Below are 21,655 nucleotides of genomic sequence, written 5' to 3'. Positions count from 1 at the left end.
TTCAGAGATGCTCTCAACCGCACGAAGCGGGCATGGTGCAGGGCTCCAGCTTGGGAACCGCAGCATTTTGCACCCACTGAGTTTCTGCTGGCTCATTTATCCTCTGAGCTGGGGAAAGGCATAGTCCGGATCACTGTGAATAGCCATCAGCCTCTGCTCCAGAACAAACCCAAATCCGTGATTCCAAAATCAATTTTTTAAGTGGGACTGCATGGCTGTTGTGCCTTCTGATGTACAGACGCACACGAGGCCAGTTTTGCCAACTGTTTCAGGCACAAGGAACATGGGGCCAATCTGCAGAATTAAGTGTCAACATCCAAACAGTGAGATTTGGGAAGAATCTTAATAAATTAAAAATAAAACTGCACAATAAAATTCTGTGAGGATTTACAGGATTAGGATCTTTCTTTCTACTGCTCTACAGCATTCTGCGCAACATGTGGGCATTACATGTATTTTGGTGGTACGTTAAGGAATAGATAATCTGTATTTGGTTATTCTCCCAGACAGTCAGTAATAATAATTTGAATGAGGAAGATTTTAAAAAATGCATCTGGCAGCTCTGTGGGTGTGTTGGTTTTTTTTTTCTTTTAAAAAAAAACCAATATAAAATAAGTCAGAGGCACCAGAAACAACTCCGAAAGAATTATGAAACCAATAAATAATCCCTGAGCTTTAACGTATGCAGATGACTTTCCAGAGGAAGCAGCCAGGGCTGCGTGTGCAGCAGAAATGGGGAAACCTTGGCAGCGGGGGGGAGCGAGCCGCTGCGGGCGCCGGGGGGACCCCAGAGCCCCCCGGATCCGCGCGGTGCTCGGCGCTGCCTGCGCGGCGGCGGGCGGTAGGACCCCGCGGAGGGGCGGCCGCGGAGCTCATTTGTTCCATGGGAAGGAGCGCGGTGAGCGCAAGCCAGCACGGACAGGCTGCTCATTTATTGCAACGGTCAACAGAATTTTCCTTGCCAAAGAAAAAAAAAAAAAAAAAACAACAAACACCAAACCCAAACCAGCCCCAAACCTCTTTAAAAAGAAAAAAAAAAAAAAAACAACCCAAAACAACTCTTCTTTTTTTTTTTTTTCCCCCTAAGAAAGCAGAGCCCAACTCATCAGCAGCTCATGCAGGAGCAGGAGGGGTTTTGGAGTTAACTGCATGCAGGAAATCTCTCACATCCTGAGTCCCAGCTCGCTCCTCTCTGTAACTGTATATTATGGTGCTGCTCTCCAGCCCCAGCTGATGAAAGTTTGTCTCCCTCAGTCTGGGCTAAGATGTCAAAGCGTCTCCATGCAGAGCAGCAGCGCTTCCCTCCTCCGCACCCCCCAGCCCAGATTTCCATGCTGCTGCTGAGCCTCAGCTGGCTCTTTTTAGCATCACCCAGAGCTCAAGGTAAGTTTAACGATATAGAGCTATATATTTTTTCTGAAATACTTCCTCACCCTACGCTCCATTTTAAGGGCACAAGCAAGGGAGAAATGACTTTAACAAAGTAAGCGCACCCAGCAGCGCTCGGCTGCGCGGGGGTCGCTTCCCCCGGCCGCTCCCGGCGCTGACTTTACGCCCCCCACCGCGTTTCTTCCCCACCACCCCCCCCCGCGCTGCCTGCCGCCCTCCACCGCTCCGCCACGCTCCGCTCCGCGCTGCGGGGGGGGGGGGGGGGGGGGGTCGTCCCGGCCGGAGACACGCGGAGCCGCGTAACTCCCGCCCCGCTGCGCGGCGTGAGGATTTCCAAACCCTTCCCGGAAAAACTCCGCTTGGCAGCCCCCGACACCCCCCAACCCCGCCGGCGTTCCTGTCCCTGGAGGGGGGGGGGGCTGGACCGGGGACCCCCGGGGAGGGGGGTGCCCTGCGGGGTCCCCGCTGCGGCAGGCGCAGTTATCCCCGAAGGGTCCCCTGCAAACAGCCACCCGCGGGCTGGGGCTGAATTCGGGGTTTAAGAGTATTGTCAGAGTTCGGACTCTGTTTCCAGCCGGGAAGAATTGCCTGAAAAAGCCAAATACTGATGGTAAAAGTGTCTTTGCTGGGTAAAAGTTTACTCGTCATTATCTTCATTCAAAGTGAGCACAAGTCAGGGATCGGTGGCTTCAGTTTTAAAGATGTTTTGCAGTACTGGCTCTGTGCTATCTGCGTTACAGATGGAGGAACAGCCTAGAAAAAGTGACTTGTCTCTTTGTACGGCAAGTCTGGGGCTTATTCAGGAATCACTGGAGGGCCCAGGCCCTGTCCTCTTCATTAAGCAGCAGCTGACAATGCATATTTTATGTGAGAGGGGAAGGGAGATTCTCTTGTATAAATATATGTAACAGCCCTGAAGAGTGCGTGTGTCCCTATGTGCTACTACAAACTCTTGTCTTGGGTCTTTTTTTCATTGTAACTTTAAACTTTGTAAATGTTTGCTTGTCTCCAAATTTATGCACAGCAACTTTCACTGGGACTTTGGCTCTGGACTCGCTAAGAGAAAGATAGAGATATACTTTATCGTGTTAGCCAGCACATTGAAACCCTAGGGTAGACAGAGCAAGTTGTTGTGTTTAACTGAGCACCTAGGATTTATGTTAATGAATTAACTGGAGTTGAAGCTTTGCTTTGCCTTTCTGAGGGGTCTTAATTTCTCTGCGTCAACTTTTTTATTTACACCAAATCAACATATTGGGGATAAAGGCTGCAGAAATTCTCAGGTGGATGAGGACAAACAGGTCCCCAGTTCCCCTGTGGCTGTTCCCTTTGATGGGTCGAGGGTGGGTTCGTTTGGGTCGAGGCAGCACGTACCCCTTCTCTGATGTGGGAGCCGTTGTGGCTGGCCAGGCCCCTCCATGTTTTGGAGATGCGCTGGAACTGGGGCTAAACTTGACTACGCAGCAGAAAAGTTTGAGGTAAGATGCTTCAAGCATTCACGTATGACAGAAATGAAGAAATGAACATACCTCAAAGTAGTTGTCCCTACAACAAAATGAGAGGGCAAACTGTAGGTGACTTAGATCTAGCATACAGATGAGAGAGTGGAATGGTAAGTGGGGGTGGGAATCCTGTTACCTGTGTTTTGGGATTCCCTAAGAGCCAAGCTGAAGCTCTAAGGTTATGTTTGCACTGATGAATTAAGCTCTCTGTAAAGGTTGTGTCAGCTGCTCGTCTTTATGGTGCCCATCTTTCGGTGTCTAAGCTTGAGCAACAGCGGTGCCTGCTGACCCTTGCAGCTCAGCTGGATTTTGAGTTTGCCTTGCTACATCTTTCCTGCTCCTCTTCTTTCCGTAACATGTCTGTAACTTGCTCTTTTGCATCTGCAGCCAGTGTGCTCAGCGAGCATCCTCTCCTTTAATTCCTTTTTTTTCCTGTGGAAGTAGAGAACAGCTTTAGCTTTGCCAGAGCATGTGCTGCTTTCTTGGTCGCAGAGGTGCTGAAAGTTACAGCCGCACGCTCCTAGACCCAGCGAAGCTGCCCGGTGACGAAAAGTCCTCTTAGCTGTGCTGGCATGCATCTCGACCGGGCGTTTTGAAGCTTTGCAACTTCTACCTCAGCTGGCTTTACTGCTGCGACTGCTCTGGGCCCGGTGTTAGTGATTTGGGGTGCTGCCAGGACATCCTAATTTTTACATAAACACATGCCTAGTGATTAAGACAGAAGTTTAAGTTACGATATGCCTTGAAGACCGGTTTTGAAATGTGGCAAGAGACATGCATAATGTGGGACTGCCCTAGTAACAACTCTAATATTAAACAGAAATTATCAGGTTATGAGCTAGACAACTTAAAAGTAGCCTTGCCGCTCACTTTTTAGTTTCCTTTCCAATTTTTATGGTTTTACAATTGCCTTTTCTGGTTTTCAGTATTGCTAGCTCTTGGTTGCTGGCTAAAGGACCTCATGGACAAAAAGGAAAACTAAATGAAGTACCAGCCTCAACAAAGCAAAATTAGCTTTGCTATCCTGGTGGAGGATAATACCTAGTAGGATAAGATCTAATCTTATAGATTTAGTCAAATGCCTTAAAATCTACATCTGTATAAGCTTTTCGCAGAGTCAAGGCCTTCCTGTATCTCCAGGGCGGACAATGAAAGTGATGGTGTATAAAGGTAAACTCCAAATTTGTGTGTGTGGAAAACTCTTAAATCTCTTTTGGATATTAGGTGTTGGCTGGAAGAACAGCGGAAAAATGAAAATCCTAAAATTGCAGTCAAAAATTCTTTGCCTTCAATTAAAATAACTTTCTGTCAGATTTTATTTTTGTTACTGATTGCAACTGCATTGGCTGTAATGGAAATAAATTACAGAAGAAGAAATCTTTCCCCATCTCTCGCTTTAAAACTGATCTCTCCAACACACTCTGTGTTTTAGAGCTCACTTTCAAATACTGTCTTCTTTCAAACTGTTCCAGCCTTTGTGGCAGATATTTATGGTCTGTGCATAATCACCTTCTTGTCTGACGATTATCCCTATCGGGTCCCCTGCAGATAGCCTGGCGTGAGCTGTCACTGTCCATGGGGCTCCATAGATCCATGCCAAAATACACCAGCTGAGGATATTATGCCCACTCTTCAAATCATGTTCCTATCGTTAACTCTCCTGCTCGCCTCGGGGGCTGCCGGGTTGTCCGCTGGTGTTTTGCCAAGCTTCTCATCTCTTGCTTTCCTTGAGAGTTTTGGAAAGGTCTCCGTTCAGCCCCAAAGAGCATCCTTGAATTACTGATCGACGGGCTAGGTTTTGGGCTGCTTTTCATCCTGCTCGCAGGGCAGAGCCGGCCCCGGTGGCACCTTTCTAACGACACATGAGTGACTGCAGCGGATCAGGGCTGTGTTTATCTGTTACTTCCACTCGGGCTGTCGGCTGCCGCCAATGCTATTGATCATGAAATTGTTTTAAAAAGGCTGAATTCATGTAAAGGCTTATTTGGTCCTCCACCAGCCTTGTTCAGACCTCGCATATCCTAATCCTGACGGATTTATCACTAGCGGTCCCTATGTTTCCAACATATCTCACGTTGCCAGTGCAAATTGTCCAAGGAGTCCAGCTGGGCTTCATTTTATTAGTATTCATGTGCATCCTTCTGGGCAGTACCGTTTGCGCCCCAGGGCTGCGGTGTTGCATGCGAATGGCGAGCAGCAAGCCGCGTTTGCCAAGCGGGCAGCAGGACACGGCCAGCGCGGGGTGGCCGAGCAGCCCGCACGTGCGTGTCCAGGGTGTTTTAACAGCCCAGCTTCTGCTGGGGCTGCTGCCAAGCCTCCTGTCCGACGCTCTTGACTTTTGGAGGCTGCGTCTTTGAGGGCTGATGGGGTGGGGTTTGTCTTGACTTTTGCTGTGAGAGTTGCTGTAAAGCAAGAAGTGACGTTTCTATGTCTGCAGTTAGGTCTGAAATATTGTTACGTTTACACGGCCAGGCTCTGCTACACCAGCGGGCTCCCCCCAGCTCTGCATCGCACACAGCATCCAGCCCTGCTTAGGATGCCAGGCCCTTCGTGCTATTCATGTTGGAGGGATTTTTTATTTAATCCCTTTTTCTGATGGCTTTTTTTCCTCTACGAGGTCTTGTGTTTTACTCTACATCATCTCAGATTTTGCTCTTCGTGTTGCATGCACATAGTACTTGCATTTCAAGTAGCTTTTCAGATTACTCCTAGGACAAAAGCACATCATCTCCAAAATTTTGTAGTGCTAAAGGCCTAAATCACACCTGCAGAGGCTTCTCTTAGGCCCTGCTGAGTCTCCAGGGCAAATCTATGACAAACTAAATTAAAAATCCATGGTTTGAGTAGGTCTGTTAGAGGGCTGCAGTTGATTCTTGATAGGACAGTACAGTCCAAAAGGACAATCCCTTTTGTTTCTGGCTAACACAGAGCAAAGTGCTTCAATTGCATTAAATTTTTATCTTTTTGAGAAAAGGATCACACTAACTGAGAAAAGGTATTGATTCTTAGGAGACCCCTGCTCCAGGATGTTGACCCTTCTCTTTTTAGCATCAGGTAAGAGTTTGAGACTACATTGATATCTAGCGTAATGTTGGCATCGGTGTTTCAGCAAGTGACTTGATCAACTGCATGATCTAATCAGAAATGCTGACTCCTCTGTTAAATCACTTCATGTTGTATCATTCATTTTTTACACCCCATATAAATGAGTTTGCTGCTTTCCATGACTTGGAGCTAGGATGAGAAATATTTGGTAGATTGGGGGTGGGGGGTTGTCCATTCACAAGGTCAACATGACAAAACCGTTGATTAGATGAACACGTTCTTTCTTGTCCAAAATATATGATCTAATAAGGCAAGAAGTTAAATGTTTCATGGCCTGTTAACCACGCTGGATAATACAGAGCAAGGCATAAAAAGCTGGATGCAGAATTTGGCACAAAAGAATTTTTAACTAGTTGTCATGGTTTAACCCCAGCCAGCAACTCAGCCCCACACAGTCACTGGCTTGGTCCCCCCCGGTGGGATGGGGGAGAGAATTGGAGAGAATTGAGAAAGCTCGTGGGTTGAGATAAAGACAGTTTAATAGGGAAAGCAAAAGCCGCGCACAGGCAAAGCAAAACAAGGAATTCATTCACCACTTCCCATTGGCAGGCCGGTGTTCAGCCATCCCCAGGAAAGCAGGGCTCCATCACGGTGACTTGGGAAGACAAACGCCGTCACTCGAACGTCCCCCCCTTCCTTCTTCTTCCCCCAGCTTTATATACTGAGCATGATGCCATATGGCATGGAATATCCCTTTGGTCAGTTGGGGTCAGCTGTCCCAGCCGTGTCCCCTCCCAACTCCTTGTGGTGGGGTGGGGTGAGGAGCAGAAAAGGCCTTGACTGTGTGTAAGCCCTGCTCAGCAGGAACGAAAACAGCCCTGCGTTATCAATACTGTTTCCAGCACAAATCCAAAACACAGCCCCATACTAGCTACTAGGAAGAAAATTAACTCTATCCCAGCCAAAACCAGCACAGTAGTTTGTTCTGAGATATTTGTTAAGAGGAACATAAGGTCCCTGGAAATAGAGTCTAATAATATATGTCATATGCATTAAGTGAAAAACCTTCTTCTGACCATGGTGAAAGTTCGCTGTTTTCTTGCTTCTATTTAATGTTTTCTAATTCTGAAAACAGCTGATGAAGCAAGAGAAATAAAACTCATGTGCAACCGCTTACCTTTGAAAGATATATTAAAATATAAACTTCACTGAATCCAAGTGTTTATGGGATTTTGTTTTGATATAGTCATGTAAAAAAAAAAAAATTAAAAAAATAAAAAATCTGGACTTTGTCGTAATGCTACATTTAATAAGGTGAGCATATGGGCCTGACCACGCGTGGAGCTGAGCTTCGCCAGTATCTTTATTCAGCAGCGCTGTCTGTATGCCCCGATGGTAGTGTGCTGGAGGTCCTCTGTTACCTCAACGGTTAGAGACATGAGGAGGAGAACTATTCAGTCCAGAGGAGTTAAGTCCATATTGCATTCCTTTTCTGCCATTGAGAGCACCGCGGTGACGGAGCTACAGCTGAGAATAAAATGTGGCCTCTGCGGCTTATAGGGAAGGATACAGCATCTCACTTCCGATCCACCTTTTGAATGGGAGGTCATAAAACTGTATCCAGGTTAAAAACCACTCCTGCATTTTGACACAGATTCTAAAGCCTGAGGTAAGCATTCCAAGTGAAATAGTATTTATTTCTTCATCTATTGCTTCTTAAGTGAGGAAAATGCACCCCACTGAAGAGACACTTTGGGTAAACACTTGTGGTCGAGGGGAGAGTGCAAGGTCATTGCAGAAGAAATCTTCACACTTCAGAAAGAAGGAGCTTGTCTATTTATGTTGTGTTGTGTATGTTCCTTGTTGGTGGGTCTGATCCTCAGTTGGGATAAAATTGTCTCACCTCCATGGATCTGGCTCCTTTGTACAACCTGGTGCTGTCGTTTTGTGCTGTTCATTTAAAATCTGCTTGGCAGGATCGGAGGATGTGTAGGTTAGATGAACAAAGCTGTGTCAGTGACCTGAGGAGATATCCTGGGTGTTCTCCCTGCTAAGGAAACAATAAAAATAAATGTTCATTACTCCTGTAGCTCATCTCCTGAAGAAGTCTGTGGAAGTCAGGAGTTCTGGACTGATCCAGTGCTTATGGTGACGTTTGGTGTAGGTCGCACACAAAAACCTGTTCAAGAACATTAAGTAACTCTAAGATTTCTGTTCGTTCATGTTTCAAAAAAATAGGAAGACAGACTTCAGTGACAGCTTATGTTAGTACAGGTGCAGTTAATTTTTCTTTTTCTGCTGTTGTGTAACGTGAGTAGCAGGTATTCCCCACACAAACAAAAACGCACGATGGATATGAACTCCCCAGCCCAGTAGCTCATTTGCTAGGCTTGGGAAAGAACTACAAATGGTTTCCCATGCACGTTTACCTAAATTAATACTGAAATTTGCTTCAGCTGGGTTTGCTGTGTTTTCAGTGTGATCTTCCAGAGAACATCGGAATGAAGGATTTCTGTGCATGTGACGAGCACAACTCAAACTCCCACTCGAGTTTTTTTCACTGGTGATTGTATGCGGGAAGGAACATCCTCAATACAGCTATGCTAAGGATTCCTTGTATTCAGTGAGGGAGGCTAGTAAATCATTGGAGAAAAGGATTGTACTGTACCTTTTAAAAGACCGAGAGGAAACTGTGTTTTGGGGAGTAACTTTGAACTTCGTTCAGTGGAAAGTAGCCTTTCTTGAGGGTTTGGAGGGGAGGAGCTGGAGAGGAACGCTGGATCTGGATTTTTGTGTAATTCTGTGGACTCATTGCTGAAAAGTGAACATATTCAGTACTTTTTTCTTTGACGTTGGGGCCCTATGGATTAGTTGTGCCTGTGCTTGTAAAGCGCAGGTTATTATTACTCTACTCGAATAAGTGGGGTTTTTTAGGTGCTGCCTCGCTGATGCTGAAGGGTGCGAGGCTGAGTTTATAATCAAACTGAGAATCTCTGGGATTGGGATCCTTTGGGGAAGGAGCAGCAGCTTAGGAAGAAGCAGATGTGCCCCAGTAGTGCCTATGCTGGGGTGATGCTGAGTTAAGTTGGGATATCCTTCACTATGGCATCCTGGAAATACCTGCGGGAAAGGCATTGTGCGACCCTCGATTTTTTTTCAGCTGCTATTAGTCCTGGCCTGCTTGTTTTCACAAGAAAGAATGACTGGGCCAATTTATATGGTGTGCATCAGGACTTGGAAAAGAAGCAAGCTTAAAACAGGATTTGCACCAAGAGGATAGAAATTCTCCTAAGCCGTTATGTCACTTACTTTTCAAAGCTCCTTTGGGTTTGAATCTTGCATTTACGACTTACCCTCTTGTGTGAACTCCAAGCGCTGAGCTCTTCCATGGGGGGAACCTCTCGATACGTACCCATCACCCGTTGTGCCAAAATGCCCTCCGGTTCAACGCTTCGCTGCTTTATTTCTCTCATATTTTGAAATGTGCTCTTCTAGGAAAAAAAGACAAGTCTGTCTTTGGACTGGTCCCGAATAGTAATTCTTCAGTCAAACATAACGACATCACAAATGAGGCTGGACAGCTGTTTCCCAAATATAATATATGTATATATTCTATCCACGTAATAAAGCTTGGTTTTCACTATTTGAAACGTTCTGCAGTCTCCCTGCCCCCTCCTGCAGTCAATGGCAAATGTTGTTCTCAAAACTCCACTTGTCACATTTTGTTCTCGAGAACAGGGAGGATATTAAGATATACTGGCTTCTTTCCTTGAGTGCATTTCAATATGTATTTTGTATAATGAGAGCCCAAATCCTTCTCGCATTACTTATGCTTTAATCACACTGTGCTCTCCCAAGATTGCTTTAATCGCATTTGCATCAGCAGGAGTAACCCTGTATGATGAGCAATATTTCATCTGCAGAGGGGACCGATCTCGGGCGCATGATGAGGAAGGAACTGGCTGTCCTGGATTTGTTACAGCGCAGCTCTCTAGCAAAGAATGGTGTAGCATCCCGATTTGAGAAATAGATATTCAAGAATTGGAATGAACAAAAGCTATTTTTACAGTTTTCTTGAGGACCTGTCAAGTGTGATAGTTCCCTTTTAATTTTCTAGTAAATGGCTTTTTGGCATGTGTTAACTCCCAAGAAGCGCGATGCTGCCTAGTGCAGCAGACATCATTTTGTACTTTAGCCATGACATTACCGTATATGAGAACTGAAAAGTTATATAGATATTACACCAATATATAAACCATGTGTGTTAGAAAGACAAGTTCAGTTTTGAAATATTTGACTTAGCTATGCTTTTCACTTTCAATCTGTGCCAAACATGTGCTTGAATGACTGATGGAGTCATATGGTTCCCTGAATAAAGCACTTTATTGTGCGCAAACTTAGAGCCTTCCAACAGTTGTATTACAGAAGCTTGAAGATTAAGATGATCCAACTGCTTAGGGGGTATGTTCCACAATGAACATTTTATTTTCCTTTTTTTCCCCTCTGTCTCTATTTTTCGCCCTAAAATGTGTCATTAGTTTGTTCAGCTGGTTGGGCAGTGACACTGACCGCAGAGCCTTTGGTGGAGAAGAACAGCGAGTTACCTTCAAATTTAAGCTTTCACTCCCATGTCCATATTAAAATGTTGAACACATGACTTTTTCCATGGAGTTTATGGGATTTTGTGGGGGGAGGGGTGGGAGGGCTGTTTCCTGTCGCAGATTATTTCATCAGCAGAATTAGATTTAGGAAGGGAATAACTCATGCAAGAACAAGTGATGACAGGAGATAGTTCTTAGAATTATAAAACTGAAATATTAAAAAGCATGGTTTTTAATGCTGTTTAGTTAAAGGGGATCAGTGCGTCTCAAACTCCTATTTCTCATCCGAGCAGCCAGTGCCGTGAAGCTGCTTAGTGTGAAAGATCAAGTGGACGTGCTGCAAAGTCATACACGGATCGGTTCAAAGTTGACAGCCCTGTCAAGCTGGAGAGAGGATCTTTTTTCATTAGAAGCAGAAAGAACAGAAAATTAAATTCAGAAATGCGTGGAGTCGTCTTGCTGTTGCCTGTCCTCAGGCTTATCAAAGACCTTCGCTGACTTCTGATGGTTTAAAAATTTTGTACGAGTCGTAATTTTGTAATGTGAAGGAAAAGACAAGATTCAAGCCCAAGAAGATCCATGGAATTAGTAGTTTTTCAAAAGCTTCTTGTGCTTAAATGCCTGAGGGCTTGGGCTTGGGAATGGGGGGAGGAGTGAGAAAACAAGTAAAACGTTGTGTATAGTTAGGTGGCTTGCTTTTTTTTTTTTTTAAATAATTATTTTCCAGGCAGGCCATGAAAGGACTAATTTTATTAGATTTTGTAGAGGGAATCAGAGTATTGCTTAGATATGCAAAGGTTAGTTGGAAAAATAATTTATGATTTTGAACTAATAAAAACTTTACTGCAAGAGATAAGATTTTTATTTTATGCACAGTCAAATCTTGCCCAGACTTTTGTGCTTACATATAGATGAGGACAGAGTCTGGCGTGTTATGGGCTGTCTTTTTTAAAGCTGTGTAAGTGCTGTTAGTGGGATAATGGGAAGTACCTTATCAGTGTGGTGGAGTTTCTGATTTTTGTCCTTTCTTTTGAGAGGGTGTCTGTGTTTTCAGCTGGTGGTTAGTGTAAAATTTAAGACGGATGGACTTCGAGGCAAGCTATTGCTTATTTGACCCTATGCAAGTTACCAGGCTTTCTTTCTTTAACCATTATGCACTGGAAATCTTGTACTGGTTTATTTTGCAGCATTTTCATATTTATAATCAGATATTATTATAATTTGTTAATTTGTTATATTAATAAGTGACAAGTTATTATTTTTCCTGTCTGAAACAGAATGGGTACCATTCTAGAAGGTGGTTTCAGCAAGATCTGGATAATATTTAGCTTGGGTAATGTTTTGGCTTTTGCTGGAAGATGGAGTGGAATAGAGGACTGGAAGCACACATCCCCGCTCCTTGGCCAGATAGTTGGATAGTTGACACTTTTTTTTTTTCTGGCATGATACCATCTGAGTCCTAATGTCAACAATTTCCATTTAAAGCAAGTTGATTTTTAATTTTTTTTTTCCTTGATGCACAAGAGCTGGATGTGATCCTTTTTGCTGAGTTCTATATTGCAATCCTATCTAACTTTATGTATAGCCACTTTATACTCTTGCCATCTATAAATATATCAGCACTGGCAAGATAAATACCAAGAGGTATATAAAGCTAAAGGACAATCACGGGTCCTGTCATCTTTGGTTTTCTAGATTATGCAAAATAATTCTTTTAGTTCCCTTCTTGTAATTCAGTCTTTCCACTTCCCTGATCACCCTGACAGCCTTTCCAATCCACCAGCTCCAGGCTGAAAATTAATCTTTTGTGAATGCAGGTGAGGAGAAATGCCCACTGTGTTCCAGGCGTTCTTGCGTCGGTAACTCTCAGGAGTAACTTCAATATCTGATATTCACTGGAAACACCCCTTTCGATGCCTCGTTCCAGGACTGTCTTTGCTTCATGTGACATCAATGTTATACTGAATAGCATGAGCGGGTCTTTCTTGTGTCATTTGCCTTTGAAGATTACCGCTTAGAGCAGAAAACTTACTAGTCCCTAAGAGTGCGACCCTCTATTCTGTACTGCTTCGTTTCAACCCTTCGCTCCAGCCTGCAAGTTTTTGGATTCTTTTGTAATAGTCCTGTCCTTCACCATGCAGATGTCGTCTCCTAACTTGGAGCATTGGATTTCAGGAGGACACTTGTGCACGTTGAGTAAAGGTTGCTGATAGAAATACTAAGACTGATCCTAATACATTTTCTTACTGAACCTTGGTAGAAACCTTCCTTTACCTAGTTGGCTGGCAGTGTGCGTGGTGGGTAGTCTCTGCTCCTTGCCCAGTTTCACCCCCTTCTTAAATTTCCTAAGTTCACTCCCATCGTGAAGGGCAAATACTTGGTCCTCCTCTCTCAGTGTATGAGCTTGGTAATTTTGGATAAAAAAGTTCTGTTTTGAGTCTGGAGGTGATAAAAGAACCGTTCCAAGTAAGACATGAGAGAGAAGCAACCGATGGGGGGGATAAAGCTCTTTCTCATCTGATGGGCACCCCTCCCGGCAGTGGGTGGCTCTGTTGGGGTTCCTGCCCAGCTCGCTGGGGCTGGTGGCACAGAGCAGTCCCTGGGCTATAGGGGAAGACGGCTGGCAGCAGAGCCTCTGGGGTTCCTCAGTACCCTGACTGCCACAAAACTGATTGCCAACGGTGTGGTGAGTGCTGGCGGCAGCCACGTATATACAGCCCTTCCTCCATAGCCAGAAATGACCCATCCAAACCATGGATCGCACTGACTGTGAACTAAGCTGAGGGAAACGAGGGAAATGGATGAAGTATGCCCTTTCTGTCTTCCACAGCATTGCCAAAGCCCTGCGATACAGAACCAGCTGGTAGCTGGTTTCAGTTTGCGGAAAGATTACTCTGTTCTATTAATCTTTTCTATCCTAAGATGATTCCAGTGCATTGGTGTTTTGTTGCAGAGGAAGAAGCAGATAGGCTGCGACTTACTTCCAATTCTGAACCCATTTGTAATATGAAAGGTAACACAAGGATAATATAATTTAATTTAATTTAGCCTTTTTTTATTCCCCCACTTCTGTTATTTTCATAACTCAGCAGTAACTGCAGTGGGTGACATGAAGGGTGCCTGGGTGCCGTGCGCCGGGGAGAGGGTTGCGGTCTGGGCTGGAGGATGGGCTGGAGATGGGCATCCAGGGGCATCGCTGGGGCTGGGGCTGGGCTGCAGTGGGTGCTGGGGCTGTAAGGGCACCCAAGGGCCCTGACAGGACCACATTAACGTGTGTGGAACAAGAATTGCAGAGGCACATCCACACATCGGTGCACATCCACAATGGGAAGGAAGCACAGCATCATACCTTGGCTTTATTGTAAATCTGTATGTAATAGATGGATGGTTCCTATAAAGCACCCCAGGTCTGACTCCCCTCTCCCGTGCCGTGCCAGGGGAGCAGGGAGCAAAACCAGCACTAGCAGGGTGGCGGGGGTGTGCAGTTGGGGGGATTTTATTTTTTCCCTTCCACTTCAGCCCATTTTATCCAGGCTCGCTCAGTATTGAGAGCGTTCACCTTTTTGTTTATCATAAGGACAAATAAATTGCACTGCCTGACTAAAAGCTTATTAATTTTAAGTAAATGCAAATCTGAAGTGTGTCTGGGCTTCTTCAGGAGGCAGCGGCCATTAAACAAAGATGTCACATCGCATGCTTGGAATTTATTTTGCACAGAGCTCAGAGGAACTGAAATACAAAGCAAAAAGATGAAAACTATTCTTAACTTCTTTGCCAACAAGTCCTTGTATGATACTGTGCAAAGAAGAAAAGTTGTAGAAGTACATGACAGATGAAAAATATTTAAGCCGCACAAAAGTCACTGACAGATAACATCTACTCATCTCACTATTTGTACCAAGTATCTTCTATATTACTGAAAAAAAAAAAATAAAGGACGCTACATCAGCTTGTGGGCTGCTTGTGGATCAAAAGCATTACCTTCAGTGCAGGCTGAAAATAGAAAACAGATAGACACGACTGTGAAGTTTTTCATGTGAAAAAGTGGGAGACGAGCTTGCGTCAGGAAGAACTGGACAGAATTTCACTGAAATGGAAAATAAGTAGGTGAGTAAGTAGGTGCATGTGACACAAAAGATAGGAAACCTGGGTCTAATAAAAGTTTCTGGTAATACAGATGGCCTGATTTTCCTCCTCTCTCATGACACGTTACTGAAATTTAAATTCTCTGATTTCAATTATTACACTATTTATATTGCTGTAATACCAAGAGTCCCCGTAGAGAAGAGGCCTCATTATTAATGTAATGCAAACAACCCTAATGGTTCCAGCTTCAAAGAAATCCTAATGAAAATGGGTAAAGGAGATGAAGAGTGGCAGAGAGGAAATACCAGCACGTCTGCGCGCATGAAGAACTGCAGCACTGGGAGCTCACGGGATGTGATCGAGGTGATGGAAGCCCTTCGTTAGCACAGATCTCGGTCCTGTCCCATCGCGCTCCTCTCTTGACGCTCTCTGGGAGGGCTGTGCTCATGCTTGGAGATGGGTGACCTGAAACCAACAGAAGAAAACTGGGACTGTGTTTTGTTCAGCCATTGTGCAAGAGACTGGGTGAAGTATCCCTCACTGGGATACATTCCTTGGTGTTTCCAACCTTGAGGCAAGGGCCGTGCGTGCCGAAGGCTCTCCGAGGTTGCCAGCAGCCATCCCACCTGCGTAGCTACTCAGAAGCCCACACCACTACTCCGACTCAGGGCTGCTCTGGGGCTGCACATCTGTTTGTCCCATTTTTTCAAAGTTTCCTGCACTTCAATTTCTAGGCCTACTTTTTTTGACCTTGCTCTCTTCTTATGTTTTTTGTGTTTTTTTTTTTCTCCTGACTTCGAGTCTTCCTCTACCCCTATCTCTTCTGTCTGCATCCCGTTGTTCGGTCTAAAGGGCTCAGTAGCCCTTTAGATGCTGTCATCTTTCCCATCTCAGGCGGATACCTGTGGGTCGTTCTTCGTTGGCTGTGATCCCTTGTTTTCTGCAACATGTTCTTTGAAGCTTTGCAATCAGGCTGCAGAATCCTATTTAAAGGATCTACCTTTTTATCTTCCCCCTACTTTTATATTTAAAGACTGATCTAGAGTTTACATATCAGTTATACAGGTTTCTTTATTTTGTAGTCGTTCAGAAATATACATAGTATGTAAATATAATGACCTTAAATCAGAAAAACGTTGTTATGTGATTTACAAAAGAAACTGCAACGTGCACATATCACACGGGTGGGAGTTAAGCAAGTGCATACCATTAAGCGTGTGCCCAAGTGCTCCTCAGAATGAGGCCCCGGGACTGGGCTGCAGTGCTTTCTCCGCCTTCTGCAGGAAGCTGTGATTTTTATCACACCCAATAATTTAAATAAAAACATTCAGATAAGCAGCAAAATATTTGGCAGAAGGAAAGCAACTAGACAGAAATTGATCTTGTGTTTTATAAATGCTGTGGCTTCAGAAGAGTTTGCAAACCCTAAAGCTTGTCTGGTTTGTTTCTCCCAAATAAATTATCTTTTCCAATAAAGATATAACTGCTGCCTATAAACCTGTCTTGATGTCTGTCTCCAGACTATCAACGCTTCTGCACACTATGCATTTTCAATGTGCAGATAAATAAGCATGTGTCTAAGATTAAATTTGCTCATTGTAACCTTACTTTGTTATGCACCACAAGCATCACTTTGTCATGATAGAATAGGAGTGGCAAAATTGAACGACACTTTCTGTAGATATTGTTCCCTTTTCCCGTGATATTTTTATAGCGGTTGCACTTTCTGCACCACGTCATGTAATGAGGGAATAATACATCTGTGCCCAAATGCTGATCCCTCCTGCTCTCCTTTTTCTTCTGTTTCGGGTAATGTTGTGATGTTAATGCTTTGCAGAATTAATAAGAAATAACTTGCACATGTAGGAGTACCAGAAAGATTTTGATGCTTCCTGATAATCTAGCTGCAGCTCCATGGTATAAGCAATGTAGACGATGCGTCCGTAGGAGGAAAAGTACGCTCACAGGGTTTCTTAAAATTTAGATTTCATGAAACTTTCAGAGTGCTAATCCTACAAAATAATAGAAGGGCCTGAGTCATTTAATTCATATAGTTGAGACTGCTCTAGTGAGCCAAGAAAAAAAAAAAATCAGGGCTAGAGCCAAACTTTTCTCATTTCTCTGAGATATGCTTCATAAATTTCTGTTCTGTGCAGGGAGCTTCATGCCTGATAATCAGAATAAAGAGCTGTGAGGTTCTGTCTAGACCCTCCTAGGCAGATGAGATGGTATCTCATATGCCTCCGCAGGGTGAACCCAATCGTGCGCAGGGTTTGGAGCATCCCTTCCAAGGGCTGGCGCTCCCAGAGCCCTGTCACGTGGGCTTGGGCTGCGCTGAGGGTGGGGTGAGAACCCTTTCCCTACAGGAACACCTGTGTAAAAAGCAACTTTCCTCTCCCCAATATACTTTATCTTTTTATCTTAGTCCTTTTTTGGGTGTTTTAGGGAAAGTGTCATATTTTTAAAAGCATGCTGGAAAATACTGGACTTGCCTTCCTCTCACTTCAGCTTAATACTAGTGACTGAATAGATGTTTTTAAGCTAATTCTAACACTGCCTAAATTGGGCTCATTCTGCCCAAAACATAGCTCTCGATCCTCAGAGAGTGTTAGGTGACCAGAGAGGGCAGGTCAGGTTGCTGGGATGGCAGTACCGAGCACTGGGCTGTGGGGGCAGGTCTGACCCTACAGCTCTCCTCTCACTCCCATAAAACGGCTCAGCCCTGAGCCGTGGTTGAGCTGCTAAAACACGGCCCCATCACCTTCCCTCTGACCTCCTAGCTCAAAGGCGATGGGGGGAAGGAGGAAGACCGGTAACGCTGGCCTTTCTCCGTCTCGATGGAGGATGGACACATTTCTAGAGCACCTGTGAAGACTCAGGTCTCATCCTCGGGGGTCCAAGTGCACGAGAGGTAGGTCAAGAGCGTGCCAAACCCCACCAGCGTTTTCACCGTCCCACGGCACCTGGAAGCCATCCCTATCTTCTCTTTAAGGTTTATTCTCAATACCATTTCCAGCTCTTGTACTATGGAACTGTTTTTTAGGACTCTGCTTTGACAGGCACAATACCATTAGTATGTTTAGTGAGAGGAAAAACACTTGATAAACGTTGCATGCAAATAGCTTTTTGACATTGTAGTATGAATTGAAGACATCTGACTGTGTAGGAGTAGAGCTTTATTTCATTTTTCTCTTCCAGACTTCTTTTTTTCCCACTAATGAGAATGTGCATCCTTGATGTTACGGGGTTCTCAGTACTTCATGACCTCCCTGTTCATATAGAAATGCTGAGGCTGCTAAGTAAATATTCAGTCTTTTGTTGTACACGGTTCAGACTTGCTGAAGTGGAGTACAACTGTACATTGCCATGTTTAGCGGAGCAAGATGGTGCATTAAGAAGCGTTTGGGGGATAATAAAATACTGAGGATTAAACCTGGTAAATCTGCTGTGTACAAAAACCTGGAGCTTTCAGGAACCCCAAACCAGGTTGTTACACCTATGCTGTGACCCCAACCTGCAAAGCGTGAGGACTAGCTGATCCCACTGCAGAAATGGGAAGGACATAAGGGAAAATCTGGGATGACTGGCTGCCTTTAGGGAGCCTGTGTCATGCAACCGCAGGGTTTGTTCACCCCGGAGAGTAGGGCTGCAGTTACATGCCCAGGGGCGCCGTTCCTCCTCCTGCCGCCACTGATTTGAATCTGATCCAGTGCGACTGTATCTGGGAAGAGGGATGGGGAGAAGAGGCATCGAGGAGTGGAATGATCAAGGCTAATTTCTTACCTTAATTACGGAAAAATAGTCCTGATAAAATCTTATCTCTTCTAAATCCCTGCAGCTTGCTTACCCTCTTAATGATGACACTGAGAAGACAGCCACCTACTGCATCCCCCCTGCTATCATCTTCAATGGAAAAAAAATCTAGTGTGATTATTAATGTAACACTCTAAATAGTGGTGCCAATACCTCTACAATTTTTTTTATTTAAAAGTCTTGCATCCCAACTCCTTATCTTTGCATCCCTGTATCTCTACTCCTCATACGCAGTCTTTGCCTTCTGCTGCTAAATGCACCATCTAATCAGCACTGGAAATCACCTCCACGCTTCCCTCCCAGAACCCCAGCTCGCTCAGAAATTTGTGCAGGTTTCAACACTGACAGTATGACCCCACGATGTTTTAATGTTTAATTCTTTTCCTGAATTATTTCCTTTTGAAATATGCTGCCAGGTCCCTTAAATAACAAGGTTCATGTTGTCAGATGCTGTTCCCGACTAACATGAAGCGCTTCTCCCTGTCCCTAGGCGAGAATGTGGACAGCAAATTGGAGTCCTCAAGACAGCAGATGCCAAAGGACCAGTCAAAAGATTATGAGATAACAGTTCCCTTCCTTTTGAATGGAGAACAGTGGAGACCAGTAAATGGCATTTATTCAAAGGTTAGTCTTCATTTTGCCTATTATTTTATTGTAAGATGTATAACAATTGGAAGGCTGTAGGGGAAAGTAAATGCACTTTTTTCATCATATCTGTTATAAGCAGTTTTTTTATATTTTTGTAGAGAGTCTGCTGTCTAAAACTGTTACTTACCTAATGTACGAAAATGGGTAAGGTCTTCGGTTGAAATTAATACTTTTTTATTTTAAAGTGTCATTCTTATTTCTGATGGCAGAAATGGAAGCTTAAGGTGAAATAGTTCTTTTTAAAGAGGTTAACATACATTGCTTGAGATTATATCGTACAACAGCAAAACAGCCCCAAAAACTGAGGGAGGGGCAAATACAACAAAGACCTCCGTTTGATTAAATACAGTCTGACAGCAAGAACTTTAAGGAAAGGTGTAAATAATGTGACTTCGCTGACTGCAGCCTGAGGCATTACCTGGAGCCCGACATGGGAGATGGCCCCCAGTGCCGTCCCATGGACTGCGGAGGGCGTGGGGGGCGAGCCTCCCTTCGCACTCCGCTTCCCCTGCGCCTAACAAGGGGATAATCTCTCTCTGGCTCTGACTAAGCAGGGACTGTTTCCCCCCCTTGACAGGCCCTGATAAGCTTTCCTCCTTTTTTTCCCCTTGGACATTAGCTGATAATATGGGTAGCTGTTTTTCAGAGAAAAGGGCTGTTTTCTGTCTCCTTGGTCTCCTGCTTGAAGTATGAAGACAGGTTGTTGTTGTTTATTATCACCAAAGATGTCATGGGAATCTCTTACCCAACCTTTTTAACTCAGGTCCAGTTTTGTTCCAGCTTACTTTTTATATTGTTCTTTTAATTGTCAGAATGCGGAGAAAAATGTTAAATTTTTAAATAGTTGAGGGAAAAAAAAAAAACAAAACACAAAAAAAAAAAGGAAGAAAAAACTCAAGCAAAAAACATCACACCCAAGCAATGCGAACAGCCCAGGCAGCCCATTACAAACAGCTTGCTTTACTGCATTGGGAAAGTGTTTCATGGAGAAATCCTACTTGACGACTGCCACCGTTTGCGGGACACGGTTTTGAATCATGCTGCTGATTGACAGAAGTAGGTGCGAAAAGAGATTTCAAAACAAGGATCTGACTTTCAAAAAATCTTGTCTGGTTTAAAATTTTGCTTCCTTCTTCTTTTTCCCTTGCTAAATGGGAAAGAAAGGCCAGTCCTAGTTTTGAGTATCTGCAGTGATGAAAGGGATATCATTGTGGGTGTATAATAGCTTATCTGAGAGAGATAACACAGATGGCTTGGTCCTAGATGTATGTGCAACTCTATTTTTAGATCATTTAATTAGAAACAGGCGTTCTCCATATAGAGTCCTTCTAGCTACTCACTGCAACTTTCTGAAAGACTTACAAGAGAGTATCTTTATGTGAGTAATGATAATGTGATTTATATCATTAATTTGTTTCCCAGAATTGCTTTCAGTTTAAGATGAACGTTAGAAAAGATTTGTGGTTTGGTAGAAAGATCCACGTGCTGTATCAGCACTTTTTTTCTTTCAATACTTCTTTTCCATGGAAACTGTTATAACACAAAAGTGCAGATCAGGCTGTGGGAAGAACAGCAGCATTAAATTGGTAGAGGAGAAGAGTAATGAATAGCTTGTCACATAAATATTGATCAAAAGCACAAAAGTTAAATACTGTTGTATGTGATGGTTAAATAGGACCTATTGCTCTTCAACTCACTTCAAAGTGTTCCTCCGTTTTATTTTAATTTTATACAAAGTAAAAAATATGAAGTACTGTGTACTTGTAACCAGGGGAATGGTATTGCAATAGAATATATAGTGAAATAAATAAGGTAGTGGTTATAAAAATGCCAAAGTATTAAAGTTATTTGTGTATAGATAATTGCCTCGCAATGATAGCCCCATTCTCTAATCCTCTGATCGTAAATACTCCTGCTTAACAATTAGTCCCCGAGAAACCACACTAGTCATTTAGTGCAGCGTACTCTGTCTTTCCCATCTTGAAGATAAACCTGTCCTTTTATTTACCCCAGGAGTCAGTGCAATATCTGTTGGAATATCTCATTCAGAATCTGTCAGGAATTATTATTAAGCTAATGACTTTCTCATTGAGGGCCATCTATGCAGTACACTGTGCAGAGCAGAAGCAAAAAAGCTGAAACTAGTCACACTGTCTAATCGCACAAACACACAGACCTGTTCACCAGCAGCAATAAAATTACATTTACTGAGAAGAAAAAAATAAAAAAGTTACTTAGCTATAACCTGGTTTTACTTTAATACAGTTAGGGTGTACTTTTTCAAGGACATCTAATGATTTAGGTACTTCCTAAGAATGACAGTTCAAATTAATGGTAGGAAAAATCCAATTTTAAAATCAGACACGTAATCAAATTATATTTAAAGAATTTGGCTTTCCCTAAGTATAAATGTAGTGTTTTGTTTCTGGAGAGAACCTATCATTTACTGGGCAGATCGATTTTCTCCCTGCCCTCCCCACCCCAAGTTGAAGTTATGAGACCAAGACCAGGATCTCACTGCGGTAGTACTATTTCAGAAATGGCACTGCTTCTTTCTTGCTTAAAAAGATG

At 43.8% G+C, this 21,655-nt stretch overlaps 1 protein-coding gene across 1 annotated transcript in view; it reads left to right on the top strand.

Moving 5' to 3' along the window:
• Positions 1–261: 261 nt before the first annotated feature.
• ADAM12 (ADAM metallopeptidase domain 12) overlaps positions 262–21,655 on the top strand; it is a 187,584-nt gene continuing 166,190 nt past the window's right edge. The window contains exons 1-2 of the mRNA XM_075155286.1: positions 262–1,383; positions 18,927–19,060. Coding sequence (XP_075011387.1) covers positions 1,266–1,383; positions 18,927–19,060 — 252 coding nt within the window. The 5' untranslated portion in view covers positions 262–1,265. The remainder of the gene's footprint in view (positions 1,384–18,926; positions 19,061–21,655) is intronic.

Source organism: Calonectris borealis, chromosome 7 (assembly GCF_964195595.1).
Source record: "Calonectris borealis chromosome 7, bCalBor7.hap1.2, whole genome shotgun sequence".
Classification (NCBI taxonomy): domain Eukaryota; kingdom Metazoa; phylum Chordata; class Aves; order Procellariiformes; family Procellariidae; genus Calonectris; species Calonectris borealis.
This window is presented reverse-complemented; position numbering and strand designations above follow the sequence as displayed.